The 14,024-nt window shown below is 47.8% G+C and overlaps 1 protein-coding gene across 1 annotated transcript in view; it reads right to left on the reverse strand.

Moving 5' to 3' along the window:
• Positions 1-895: 895 nt before the first annotated feature.
• The window catches only part of PAK5 (p21 (RAC1) activated kinase 5), a 44,268-nt gene continuing 31,139 nt past the window's right edge, over positions 896-14,024 (reverse strand). The window contains exons 4-9 of the mRNA XM_009282522.2: positions 11,245-11,736; positions 9,280-9,413; positions 7,028-7,154; positions 3,978-4,103; positions 1,703-1,837; positions 896-1,051 (exon numbers count right to left, since the gene is read on the reverse strand). Coding sequence (XP_009280797.1) covers positions 896-1,051; positions 1,703-1,837; positions 3,978-4,103; positions 7,028-7,154; positions 9,280-9,413; positions 11,245-11,736 — 1,170 coding nt within the window. The remainder of the gene's footprint in view (positions 1,052-1,702; positions 1,838-3,977; positions 4,104-7,027; positions 7,155-9,279; positions 9,414-11,244; positions 11,737-14,024) is intronic.

Raw genomic sequence — 14,024 nt, forward strand, 5'->3', positions numbered from 1 at the left:
GACGGCCACGGCGTTAGAAGATGACCCTTGAGCAAAGGTAGGCTGGGTGCGTTAGCTCCCACCCCTGGAGAAAGGGGGAGGGAGACCCTGACGCCCGCTAACATTCGGCAGCAGCTCTCGTTGCCGCTGCGCCACCCGTAGCGCTGAGGGCGAGCGCCCAAAGCCAGACTGCCAGCGCTCCCACAAGCATCAGTTATCTTTGATCTCTTCAGGCTGCCGTGACAGCGGGACGAGCGCTCTCCTTGCCCTCATGGAAAATTGCAAAACCTTCTAACTTCCTAAAGGTGTTTTGTTTTGTTTTTTTTCCTGTTTTCAAATGGGTTAAAAAAGTAGGAAACTTTATCTTCTCAAATTCTTGCTAAGTTACACTTATTACTTCAACTAACACAACAGTTACATGACAAAGTACTGCAAATTATCAAAACGTACTGTACAGAAAATTACAAATTCGTTGCAAAATACATTGCGCCGCTATGACCGAGATAAAAAGTGCTTTTTTTTTGTCAGAAAAGTGTTCTTCTGAAATAGAAGTGCCGTAGCCTGCAATAAAATTCTGGTGTTTCACTCTGGTTGTGCTATCCTCTACTAACTATCTTTCCAACCTTGTTTGCATTTGGCGCCTTCTGCCTGGGTGGCCGAGACGGTGACAGTGCTGGGGAGCGATGGTCCACGGCGGAGCGCGGCCACCCAGCTAGTGGCCAGGGTCGCTCCCCGGTCCCTCGCAGCCCCAGAGAGCGCCTCCTTGGGTTTTTATACACCGCGTTATTTCCGCGGGGCTGGTTTTCCTCTGCAAGGTTTTGCTCGTCCCTGCCCGCGGTTCCCACACACCCGCCGGGGTTCCTGCGCGGCCGTTATCCAGACTCTGCACCGATCTCCTCCCAAAAAGTCGCCGGCTTCAGCGATGCCTGTGCTGCCTCATGAGGGGCACGATGCAAGACGGGGGCCCAGCCAGTTTGAGAAACGGGTGTCTCAACAGTTCCTGTGCCGTGGCTCTCTGTGAGGGCTCCCGCACCAGCATTGAGTCCAAGAAGCCCCGGAGGACCGAGGAGACCTGCAACATCGCAGTGGCGTTAGGGGCGGACAAAGACACCCGTTCCCAGCCTACGCTGGGTCTGTGCACGCTGCTTTTCTTGGGCAGACAAGGGACGCACTGAGCTTTCCTATGGCAACGGATCTGCTGAGCTGAAGGGCCGTGCGGCTTCTGTGTGCCATTAATGTTGAAAGTGTTTGGATAGCAGCGGGGTGCAGAACAGCACGCACCGCAGAGCTTTGCGTGCGGTGGGTGAGAAAAGCATTAACATACGCTGAGGGCTTGGGCCTGACTTCTAGAAGCACACCCGAAATGGGAGGTACCCAGAGGCTTTGGCACCGGGCATGGATGTACCAACCCCTCTGCAGCAGGGCTGAGGTGCCGACTTGCTCTGGTCCTCGGGCAGGGTGGGAAGCGCAGGGAGCACGAGGCTCTGCCCAGCTCCCTTCGCCATCACTCACTGCAAAACCAGAGCCAGGGCCGGGCACAAAAAGGCTACGGTGTGCTGATGGCTTTGGCCTCGCGTTCTCCCCACGCGAGTCCTGTGCGGGACCCGCTGCTCAAGGCGGTACCTTAAAGATGCAATTTATCCTTTGGGCATGGAAGTGTGTGGCTGTGGTTTTATTAAATGTTTGTACGTGCAAGACCCTCATCACCTATGGAAAGTCTGACCTTGTGCACGTCCTTCACCCGGGGCGGTAAGTTATCCCGGATTCGGCGCATGGCCTGCAGCGGCGGCTCGTTGAAGTAGGGAGGTTCGCCGTCTATCATCTCTATCACCATGATGCCCAGGGACCAGATATCCACCTGTAACACACAGTCCGTTTGTAAACACCGCCGGTAGCGCGGAGAGGGGGCTAACATGCTCAACGCTATATCCACCTGTAACACACAGTCCGTCCACCCCCCCCGCCGGTAGCGCGGACAGGGGGCTAACAGGCTCAACGCTTGGGTTCGTGCAAACCTCTGAGCTGGCTCACGCTGTTGTACCTGCTGTCTGCGTCCAGTCTAAGCCAACAGTCCGGTGAGCCATCACCATAAATCTTTCTTTTTTAACCTGCCGACGACAATGTTTTCTTCTGAGCAGTAAGTGCATTGAAGAAATAAATTAGAAACAACTTACAAACCCGGGTCTGCAGCCGGTTTAGGTGACGTCCACTGGAAGCACCGCTACGGCACGCTCGTTTGAGAGGCTGGCTGCACCCCGCTGTGCTGCATTTCAGCTGCACTGATTTGCACCCACTGAGTATTTACCCCAGGTTGGCTCAGCGATGCTGCAGAAAGGCGCAGCGAGTGGGAGAGCAGAGGACAATTCAGTTGCTGTGAAATCAGTTACGCTATTTCCCCTGAATCTTAAAGACTACAGGAACTCCATTTGAGACCCCAAGGCAAACGCAAGCACTTACTACACCCGGGCCCGTTCCCAGCGAGCACAGGTGACACGTTATATAATCCCTTCGGAAAGTGATTCAGCTCCAGCTTCAAAAAAAACCCCTACACCTTTTTGGTTTTTTTTGGTCCTGGCCTGCTGCAGAGCTCCTCCAGAATCCCAATCCTCTGACGACTGTAATTCCTGTCGTTTGCCAGCCGAAATACAGCCAAGGCCCGTTCACACTGCTTGTGCTTTTGCCAGCACTATCCTTCAGCTTAAATCCTCTTTTTTTTTTTTTCTTTCCCTTCTGGTGGGGAAACCTAATGTAGCCCTAAGTTCAGCCACTTTATAATCCTTTCGGTGTTATTACTGGGCTAATAATAGCTGATGTTATTATCCCTGAAATGTCTTCTGCAATGCCACACGTCCTGGGTGAACGTCGGTGCCTGCAGGGTGCTCTCGCTCTCAGGCGGGCGCTCGCCCTGCCTGCGCCAGATCGGTCCCTGCTGCGCGATGTGAAGATGCAGCGCCTCCCGTCTCACGCCTCGGCTCACTTCCCCCTCTCTCTGTCTATATATATATATATCTATGTATATATATGTGTATCTGTGTGTAAATATATCTATATCTATTTATATTTGTCTTGCAGGTTTGCTCTCTGCAGCTGTTACTATAGGCACTACCAAGCAGAAGATGCCTCCCCTCACCACGCAGAGGAGAAAATGCAGCTGCGTCTCTGGCTGGGGAGGCGTGAGCCACTGTCACGGCTGAGGGCGGGAGAGGGGATTGCTCTTCCCAGGCTGGCAGTGCAGAAGCGCTGTGACTCAGAGCTTCCTAATGGATGGGGTACGGCACTGCAGAGCTGCTGGCTCCCCACCTTTCTGGGCTCATCTGAAGGGCTCCAATAAAAACGTGTGAATTGCCGTTTTCAGACCATTTGGCAGTGCTTAAAATAGTGCCCGAATGAGCCGACCTGGAGGGGAATGCTACAACTGAGGGTGGCAATCCAACCCACCCAGCCAGCTCCTGTGTTTGGGACCCTACAGGACCATGCCTGTGCCTTTGCCGGCACTCCTCCGCCGGAGGGGGATCTCAGGCTTCATCTGCTGGATGAAGCAGAGTGGATCTCTGCCTGCAGGTCTGTGCAAATGCTGACGTGACCTGGCTGTGCGGTACGGGCATGTGATTGGGCTGCTGGTTTGGCGTATGCAGGTGCAGACACCTGTAACTGCAGCTCCAGCTTGCAGGCTTGATATTAAAGATCATCAAAGGGTCTTTCATGAGGTGAAAATGATGCCAGTTTCCTTTAATACAGCACCCTAAGCTAAAATAGGTAAAGGCATTACATTGTTTAATGCGCTAAACGGAGTCGGTATTCAATGACTTTGTCTTGGAGAAACACTTTAAAACAAGGCACGATGTAGCACTCTGGGGCAAACTTAATTGCTGCTATTTAGCGTATCTGCATAAATGCATTTGAACTACACGGGTCTGACAGGGCTCGGTGGGGTCGACCAAGGCACCACGCAGAGGGAAAACAGCCGCTCTGGGTCCGCGGCGCCCCGCCGCACTCACCTCGGTGCCGTAGGGCAGGCGGGATATCACCTCTGGCGCCATCCAATACGGGGTCCCAACTAGCGACTTCCTCCTGGGGACCTCCTTTGACACTTGGGCGCAGAACCCAAAGTCGGACAATTTTATCTGAAGAGTAAAGAAAAAGAAAAAGCCCCTCTTGAATAACAAGGCAAATTCCTCCGAGACACACACACATCTCCAGCCGCAGCCTGGGGGACAGGGACGGAGCTGCAGCGTTTGCCTGGGACAGGACAGCAGCACAGTTTTGGAAGCGTGGCCGGAGACGGCAATACAGCCTGGGGAACGTGCGGCTCATTAAAATGAAGGCGGGGGAAAGAAGTAGGAGAGAGTGGCCGTGGCACTCGTTACTAAGATCGCCTGTCATAGCTCATTGCCTCTCCACCAGCAGAAGATGCGGAGGTGATAAATGGCTTATAATATTTAAAAAATAGAAGGAAAGCAAAAAATTCAGAAGTAACAGTGGTTTATAATGAATCTATTGTTGCGTATCTATATATAAACCCCATGTTTGTAGTCTAGGTACGTATACTGATATTCGATAATATACATATTTCAAGTGATACACACCACAGGTATCTGTGAGTTTGCCGGAAAACAGATGAAACAAGTGGCGTTCACCCCGTTTTCGTTCACCACAGAGAGCATGATCTAACGCTCACAGAAAGCAATACCCCGCCAATGACTTTTCAAGACCAGGACCTCACACTGTGGACTATCACTAAAGAAACCGTCTTCTTTAAGTAGTAGGGGAGCTCATTTGGGGAAGGCAGGGAGGGGTATAAGACTCTTCCAAACTGGTTGTAAGAGATAAGGGGACCTGCTCCCTTCGCTTGGGAATTAAAAGACGGTACTGTCCTTGAGTAGCTGTGGCAGTGACCTGAAATAGAAATAATGGGATACACAAGCACTCCGGAGAGCAGCTCTTGCCGCATCATGTGCCTGCTCATACTTTTATGCCAAGGTTTTTTGGTTTTTTTTTTAACAACAAAAATTATGGAAAATTATCGCCTCCCCCTCCCTGTTGCTGTACAACGCCAAGGTGAAAACTCCTCCAACCCCCAACCAAAAGCAGCTGGTCTGAGTGTCGGGGGCATCACCCCCTTCCAGAAACAGCTTGTTCCTTAAGGCTAAAGTTTTTTGTTTGTTTTTTTTTTTCTCCCCCAAGTATTTATTTGGAGGCCTAGAAGCCATCATAAGGGTTTTGCTGGACATGAGCCTAACGCCCATCACCCCCAGCTGTACACCGCCGAGTGCAACAGTGACCCATGTCCAAGGTCCGTGAGCCGTGTATCCGATCAGGTACTCGGTGCCCGGGGATACGAAGGGAGCCCAAACAGCCCCAGGACAACTGAAGGGGGAAGCTGCATAAATCCCAGCATTGTGTAGACCAGCATTTTATTATCAGCACTGATTTGTTTTCTTTTGGGTTCAGTACAGACATTACTTTTTTTAAGACTAAGGGTATTATTTTTAACAGAATTATGAAATGATTGTTGGTATTTCTAAAACAAAGCCAATAATAGCCAAGTTCTCCGTGCTAAATGTATTTTTCAGTTTGCAGGATGAAGAATGGAAGAAATAATGCTTATTTTGGAAGCAGAGCCCAATCTTCTTTTGTAGGAGCACAAGAGGTTTTGCATATCTATTGCTCATTTGAGTACATAAAAGAAGACGATTTTCTAAAAAAAGATAATTGCACAACACAGCCATGAAGAAAACTGCAATGCAGATAATAAGTACTGGAGTAATGAGTATAATGAGGCACTGTATGCAGATCCCGAGAGCAGATCAGCTGCTATTTCAGCAACATGGATTGAAATCGCAACTGAAAACCTCCTACACACGTGGAATTTTCTTTCCCCGACAGGATTAACAGGAGCAGCCTGTGACCGCTGCAGGAAGAAAATCCCTCTCCCTTGGTGAAGTGGGAATCAAATTATAAAGGCGAGCCTTTGATTAGGGAATCCAAGAGTTTTACCTTCTGAAGAAGATCTAGGTTTGGTTCCAGACTGACAGGGTGCTGTCGGGCTCAGTCCAACCCGCTAAGTCTTGCTTTAGACAGGTGCGGAACGCCAGTGGAGCAACCCTTAAAGCCCTGCTTAGGGGACTCACTGGCCATCAGTGCGTTAGTTTCTGCTCAAATTATCCCAATGGGGCCACAAGATGAGATGCACAGTAGTGCCTAACTCAAGCAGAAATTTAAGAGTGATTTGCCTCCCTCCGCCTAAGCCTTCAGGTGCCCCAAGTTTAGGTGCCTCAAGTTTTACAGCTGCGTATGCCCAGAAATACCACAGAACAAACCCACCTTTCTCCTCGTAAGGGAATAACAACTTCTGCGGGACCAAACGCTGCTGAAGTAATATTTTTTTGCACGCAAACTTTATTTTGCTTATCGCGCAGGTCATGTGCAGCATTTTCTCTCCCTCTCTCCCCGCTCATTAACAACGCAAAGAAAGACCCAATTCACTGACAGCAGCATCCCATCCGTGTAAATGGAAGTGTGGGACAGGTATTATCAAGCATCTTGAAAGTGTACCTATGGTAAAAGCTGCTCTCGCCGTCAGGGGAGCGTTTCAGCAGTAATGCAGAATATTTCCTATTCGTAGAGATTGATGTTACCCTCCTAACTAGCCTGGGAAAACAGAGCAAATGTATGGAAGCTTACTAACTAAAGGATAATGAAATGTAGGAAAAAGAAAATACTGTTGACAGGCATCAGAGTAGGAGCAGTGCGGCGTAAAAGAAGGTCTCCCGTCACCTAACCATCACCCATGTGGCATCGTTTCTTCTACGGCTGCCTTTTGACGGCTCCGCTCCCCCCCCAGGGACGCTGCATGCAGCGCAGATGTCAATCATCGGCCAGGCCAGGCCTGTGTTTTTCTGATTCAGCTCTCTAACAAGTTATTGACAGGACATACCCCTTGGTTTCACACGCCTGGCTTATTTTTTTAAGTTAGTGTCACTTGGAACGTGCACAGCTGTTTTCATGCCAGCCCCAAGAGACGGCAGGAGAAATGTTGGGCGCTCACCCTCCCGTCGCTCGTGAGAAGGATGGAGTCGCTTTTGATGTCGCGGTGGATGACGCCTTGGTTGTGCAGGTAGGACAGGGCTCTCAGGACGGACAGGCAGACGGTCGCTATCTGCTCCTCGTTCATCCTGAAACAGCAAGGTGGAAAAACGAGCTGAGCGTTAGTGAAGACAGCGGGAAAGGGGAGCTGGAGCGAAGAGGCACAAGTGTCCCCCCCCCTTCACGCCAGCACAGGGACAGCCAGGAGATCTTTTAGGCAATGGCTCTGCGGGGTGACTCACTGGTCCTATTTCTGTCGAAAAAGGGGAGATGAGGGGCGAGGAACAGCTCTGCCACGAGGTCTGGGTAAGTCTCCCTGCAGCACTGAAAAAGCAGAGTGTATTATGCGGTGTGGCGTGTTACAGTGAGCCTGTTTCCCTCTGGGAAATAACAGAAATGCCTTATTTACAGCAAACTTACTGCTTGCCAAGGAGGGTAAATCACTACTGGGATGGAAACAGGCATAGAATAAATATGAGAAAAACAACACTCTTAATTGTGCAGACAAAACATCAGGCCCTGGGATGACGGGATGTATATGTATATACATATATACACATATATGCCCTCTCTGAGAGCACTTTGCTTTTACGCCTTCTATAAAAATACTCGGGGTATTTGAGCAGAAAAATAAGCAGCGAGAGTCCTCATTTCTGTGCACGCGTGCAAAACCCCATTCTGGAAGAAGCTGTCCGCCACAGCGCGATGGCGATGGCCGGGATGGGTGGCATACCCCGACCCCGCTGCCCCGTTGCTGGATGACTCCAGCATCCCTATCACGCGGGCAGAAAAGCACCCGTGGAGCTTTCTGCTTTAACTGTGTGCGCCATTTGCAGTATTTCAGCAAAATCTTTGAGGGAAGGTCGTGCAATGTAAAAAAAAAAAAAACCCAGGAGATCAAGGAAAGACTATTTTGAGTAAAAAAACCGGGATGACAACTTGTAAGAAGTGGTGTCCCGGGAACATCTGTTTGCCATTAAACTCCTGTCAGAAATATGTAAGACAGAGCTTTTAATGTTTTGGGGAGCAGTCGTTAACAAACGACTTGCAATATTGTGATTTATTTCAGCACATCAGCTAAGGCAACGCTAAAAAAATAAAAGACCTGCGTTACAGCTCTGCTTTCGGTAGGATCTAAGAGCATCATGAGAGAAGGTAACTTTTCTAATTTACTATTCCTTGCTTTTCTTCTCGCTCACCTAAATACTCCCCCACTGGAATGGTGTGGGATTTTTATTTTTTTTTTTTTAATTCAAGAGGAAGACATTAAATAAAGACTTCTTCTTCCCTATCTCATTTTATCCTGCTTATCAGGAAAAGATGAGTGAAGAGCAGATGTAAAGAGGGCTGTAAAATCTAATGTCCCCACTCAGAAGAGGAAGAGCGGTTCCATACACTACAGCTTTTGTGCTGGAGAACAGCCTTGTTTAAAGGTACGGTAATAACTGAAATATGGAAACAAGCTCTACAATAAGCACAAATATTCTGATATAAAAATACTTTTCCCATTACGTCTTAGGCTCGGTTCGCAGCTAACATTTCTGACGGCGTGGTTACATGGGTTACGAGTACGGAGAGAAATCACCCTTACAACTGACGTAGTTACGACAGCAAAAACCACAATACAGATCACCAAGCAGGGAAAAGAAGTGGGGTGGTTTTTTTTGCCATTTGAGGAACTAATGAATAAAAGTTGTGCTGCTGCTAAATTACCTCCTAAAGCATTAGCAAATCCCCACCTACCGGCAAGCCCTTTCGGGTATTTCTTTCCCTTCTATTTAAAAAATGCTGGTACTGACAGGAATTCACCTGCAGTGGCTTATTTATGCTGGTAAAGTGAGCATGCTACAGTATGTGTACAAGTATTTGTCTCTGTGTGTGTGTGTATATATATATAAAAGTATATGTATATACATATATACACACATACATACAGAGCTATACACATACATATGTGTATATGTATTTTCCATGTATGTATTTTTATGTTTGTATATATGTATTTTGTATGTAAATACAAATATACAGCAATAAATATAAATATAAAAATACATATCTAGAGCCAGGAGGTACCCAGCTTCCCGCAGCAGGAGGTGAGGTCCGGAGGGCACGGTCCGGAGGCATCCGCAAAGGAAAGCCGCGGCATCTCCCTCCTGCCTGGCTTACACCGCAGGATTTACGCTGCTGGTCCCCGGCGCGGCACACCCAACCCACCTCGTGTGAGTCACTATATCTGTCAAAGCGCCGCCCTCCAGAAACTCCATCACGACCCACAGCTCATCGCCAACAAGGTAACTGTTGTACATGTCAACCACGTTTTCATGATGGTAATCTCTCATGATCACAACCTGTGAGGAATGAAAAGGTGATACGTGAATTGCTACAAGCATTATCTGACACTTGTTTTGACCTTCTTTTTCACTGTACTTTTCTCTTTGTGCTTAGTAAAGGTTCTGCTAGGAATCACATCCTCCCTAACGCTTATGCCAACGCGTAAACAAAATCAATATATTTACATAAAAATAACAGTCATCGTAAATGCATTAGGAAGAAGGAAGAATCTTTAGTTGCTAAATTGTAAGTGGTAGATAATTGTTTTTTTTTCAGACTGCAGGAACAGAACTGTTTGTTTATTTGATTGCTTTTTTATTGCCAGTTGCTTTCAGTACAACAGAGTTGGTTTTTTTTTTTACGTGATCAATCGCTCAACCCGAACAACAGAGTTGGTTGGTTTTTTTTACGTGATCAATCGCTCAACCCGTCAAAGTTTTCTTCATCGTGTATCAAACAGTACTTTGCACAGAATTTTAACAGAATGCTGGTAATATAGGGGACATTCCTAAGACGACTGAAATCCCGCATCTAAAAGGGACTGTACAGAATCGGGACCACAGTAACGGCAGCCCAGCCGCGGCGGTGACCATGACCACACGGTACTGAGGGATGTCAGAAAGGCCATCGGGAGAGGAAACAACAGCCAGGGAAGGCTTCGTTATAGACGGAGGAATTTCAGCACCGCTGAAAAGAAATTTGCAGATGACACGAGTGACTGGAGCGTGTCAGGGAAGCAGCTTGGTCCTGCACAGCATGTAGGACCTGCTTCAAGATGTTACCGTTCAAGAGATGCTCGGTTAGAGCTACTACAACGCAATTCGGTGCAGTCTTCCAGCAGAGGCAAAACAAAGCCAAAATACCCAGTACAGTCATGGACTGTGCAAAGGAGAACTGTGTGGAGTTTGTTAAAAACTAGCATTTTAATTAAAAAAATGTTAAGTTTTTAAAGGTTTTAAAGACACCAGTCTGTTATGTGCTGAGGGAAGATGCTCTTATAGTTAAAATACAGGAAACAAATGATAGAATCAGAAGGTTAGTTCTCCCGAGAGGTTTCCCTGGGGACCTGCAGTGTTTTTGGCGTTAATCAGCATATTCACAAGTGATCTCGAAAAGGGAGCGGAGAACACGGACCACTAGCTTCTTTAAGGGAGTAAGAATTAAAATTAAGGAGAAACTCCTTGAGTTGCAGAAGGAACTCTCAGCACCAAACAACTGGGTGACAAAATGGCAAATGAAAACCAGTGTTCTTAAATTTAAAATAATGTACATGGGGAAAACAATCTTCCATAAGCAGTTGTGGGCTCTGAACTGGCTGCAGCCACTCAGGAAAGGAGATGTGGGAATTAGCACAGATGGTTCCATGAAAAAGGGACTGTCAGCTCTTTGCTCAGTAACCATCAGGAAAGCAAAGGGACTGCTAATGGTCAGGAGAGGAAGGAGGGAGGAAACAAAAAGCATGTATACGCCAGAATACGGCGCATGCGCTTCTTGAATAGTCTGGTTAGTTCGGATCCTCCATCTCGGAAGAATAAACTATACCAGCAAACGGTCAGAAAAAGGCAGCCGGGCTATGTCTGTGCACCTGACATGCTGCATGGACCAGCTGATAGATTTCTTACCTGTTTACTGCGACTTCCCACCGCATTATAGGTTTAAAGCCAGGAGGAGATGTAGCTCCTTTGAAACTGGTCTGGTTATACAACTGTTTATACAGCATAGATGCGCATGGGACTCACCACCTCTTTTAGAAAGATATTAATTTGGCTCTCGAGGTTGCCATTTGGCCCACGTCTCCTGTTGAACCTACCGCCTGCCAAACCCGTCGCACCACCCAAAACAACGTACCTCATTAAAGAGCAGCTCCCTTCTCTGCTGTTTCCTGAGATCCATCTTCTTCACGGCGACTTGCTTTCCGGTGTGCTTCTCGGTGGCGATGCAGACAATCCCCGTGGAGCCCTCCCCGATCTTGATGAAGTTGTCCAAGTACTCCCGGGGGTCACCAGGGCTGACCACAAGCTGCAGGGCAGCTCTGAACTGTTCGTGGGACACCCTGGAGGGCTGCTGGTCGGAGGAGGATCCCCAGCTGGGTGGTGGATAAGCACTTGACGTGATACTTGGGGAGCTGGGGTAGGAGGCGGTGGAAATATAGGGAGAGCTGGGCTGGAGAGATGGCTGGTGATAGTGGGACGCTTTGTGGTAGACCAGAGGGTACTGGTAGCTGCTGCTTGAATAGCTGACTTTGCTCTGACTTTGAGGTAGCTTTACCGGGCCCCTGGGGTAGGTGTCCGATCCAGAGAGCGGTGGGCTAACGACGAGCTGCGCTCGATCATAATCCACCTGCAATGCAAAAGCAGATGAGTGACCGCGGATGAACAGACAGCTTTCTTGCTCTTCATCCACTCAGTTTCTTTTTGGCACCCCCGGAGGTCCTCAGTGGGTGCCGGCACAACCTGCTCCCGCGTGTACCCGTTCTTCTCAACATGACACTGCTGCCCTGTATCTGAAAAGAGATTTTTAGACCATCGGGCTGCTGTGCTCTCAGCAGCACTAAAATGAGACCAGGGAAGACCACGAGATCTTTTGTGCATCTCAGGTCCATTTTTCTGTCCAGGTACCTGTTTGTAGATACAATGATCTTTGCTTAATTAAAGCATATGCTCCAAAAAGTGTATTTGCTCTGTATTTGCAGTGCCCCGCAGGCTCTCTGGGCCATTTCCTCCAAGAATTCATCCCTCTCACAACCAGCAGCCCTTTGGCAAATTCCAATTTGTGTCTTTCTTTCCTTTCAAATACCAGTTCCTGGGGTTTGATTCTCAGGCCTTAAATCTTTTCTTATGCTTTTCTCCAGCAATTCAGGGATGACCCAACCTCTTCTTGCGGAGGCGGTGGTACCCTGAAATCTCTGTCATCTCCTGCCTTGCCCCACTACCAGCTGCTGTTTGAGTGACTGCATACATGAGTATGACGAGGAGCCTAATTCAATTTACCATTTCTTAAATCATTTGCCAGAGTGACACACTACTTAACTGCAGTGTCACGAAACTGCTAATTTCATCTGAAATCAGAGACAATCGCAGAGGAAATTATCCCAATGGGCGGCCTTGTTCATTTGCAGGTTCCTTTCTTTCTTTTTATTTGCCAAGCTTTTCTAAGCTTCTTACACTGAAAGCAAATGAATACTTCACTTTTGCAAACATAATAGTTTGCTTCTATCCATGAATACTTCTTTTTCAAACAAAATAGTTGCCTTTTTTCCAAACCAAAAAAAAAAAAAAAGAAAAGATGTGAAAAAACCCCACCCAAACCAAAAATACATTTTCTTCCCCCGGAAAAAAGCAAGCCATGTGAGACAAAAAACCCCACCCAAACCAAAAATATATTTTCTTCCCCCGGAAAAAAGCACCTCCACATTTACGATACAACATACGTGACTCCTGACGACGTACGGAGCAGCTCGGGGCAGGGGGGGTGATTCGACACAGGCTCATGGTGTAGCACAATTACAAATAATTATGGCGATGAGTTCATTTAATCAATCAATTTCGGTGGCGGTGCACAGGGGTGGACAGAGCAGCAAACTCTACACAGCTCACGGTTGCTACTATTACGGCTGGCTGCCGGCCAGGAGTCCCTGATCCATGTTAGTTAAATGCACATTAATCTGAATTTGGCAGTGTAATCAAGGACCCAACTGAACTGTGAAATTGAATTCTGCGGTGGAACATCATTTGACCATTTTATGCTGACTGCAAAAAAAAAAAAAAAAAAAAAAAAAAAAGAAAAAAAAAAAATATCTGCCGCAGCATCAATTTATCACTGTAGGCTGCTGCACAGCGACTAGCTGGAGTCGCCTCAGCGCGGGGAGAAAAGCCTCCGAGTGCAATATCATATCAGCGCTTTCCCAACCTCACGTGTGAGCCGGGCGTGCCCGTCTTTTCATTTCGCGTGAGGTTTAGCAGGGAGGAGGGAATGCCTCTCCAGAGGGGCTGCTCAGAGATTTCCCTTGGAAACGTGAAGCTGGAGTCTGCTTCCGTCCGAGACTCGCACGCTGACAGCTACCAGCCATATGGAGCGTCCAGCGAGCACGTAACGGTGTTGTACAGCCACCTCCTAGGATGCTGGCTTTGTTTAAGCGAAACATCCACATGATTACAGCCATAATTTCACTCACTCCGTCAGGCAGGGGTAGCCATAAAATAGAAGGGGGTCAGAGACACCATGAATTTCGTGAAGGACATTACATCTGCCAAACTAATTACCACGGAAAAGTGCTCAGATGGTTTGGTGGAGGGAGGGGAACTCAATCTAGCCCTGTCCTATATATCTGTGTACGTAGGGACACATAAATTATTGCTTTGGCTGTAAGTACGCCATTTTCTTTTAACTACTGAGATGGGGAAAGCCTTGTCTAGGAATTCAAGCTGGATAAAACCACACTAAGAAATTATTTGAGGCTTCGTCCATGCCTGATATTTCTGAGCATGTCCTAAGCTTAACGCATTGGCAAAAGTAAATTCTGCAGTGAAATTTTAAAATGAAAATTCAGGGGTTTGGTGTGCTTGCTGAGAATTTTTGAAAGCTTTTTGAGGTTAGCATTGCAGTACAATGTAAACGCATTCATGTCC

This window comes from Aptenodytes forsteri, unplaced genomic scaffold (assembly GCF_000699145.1).
Source record: "Aptenodytes forsteri isolate BGI_AS27 unplaced genomic scaffold, ASM69914v1 Scaffold5, whole genome shotgun sequence".
NCBI lineage: Eukaryota > Metazoa > Chordata > Aves > Sphenisciformes > Spheniscidae > Aptenodytes > Aptenodytes forsteri.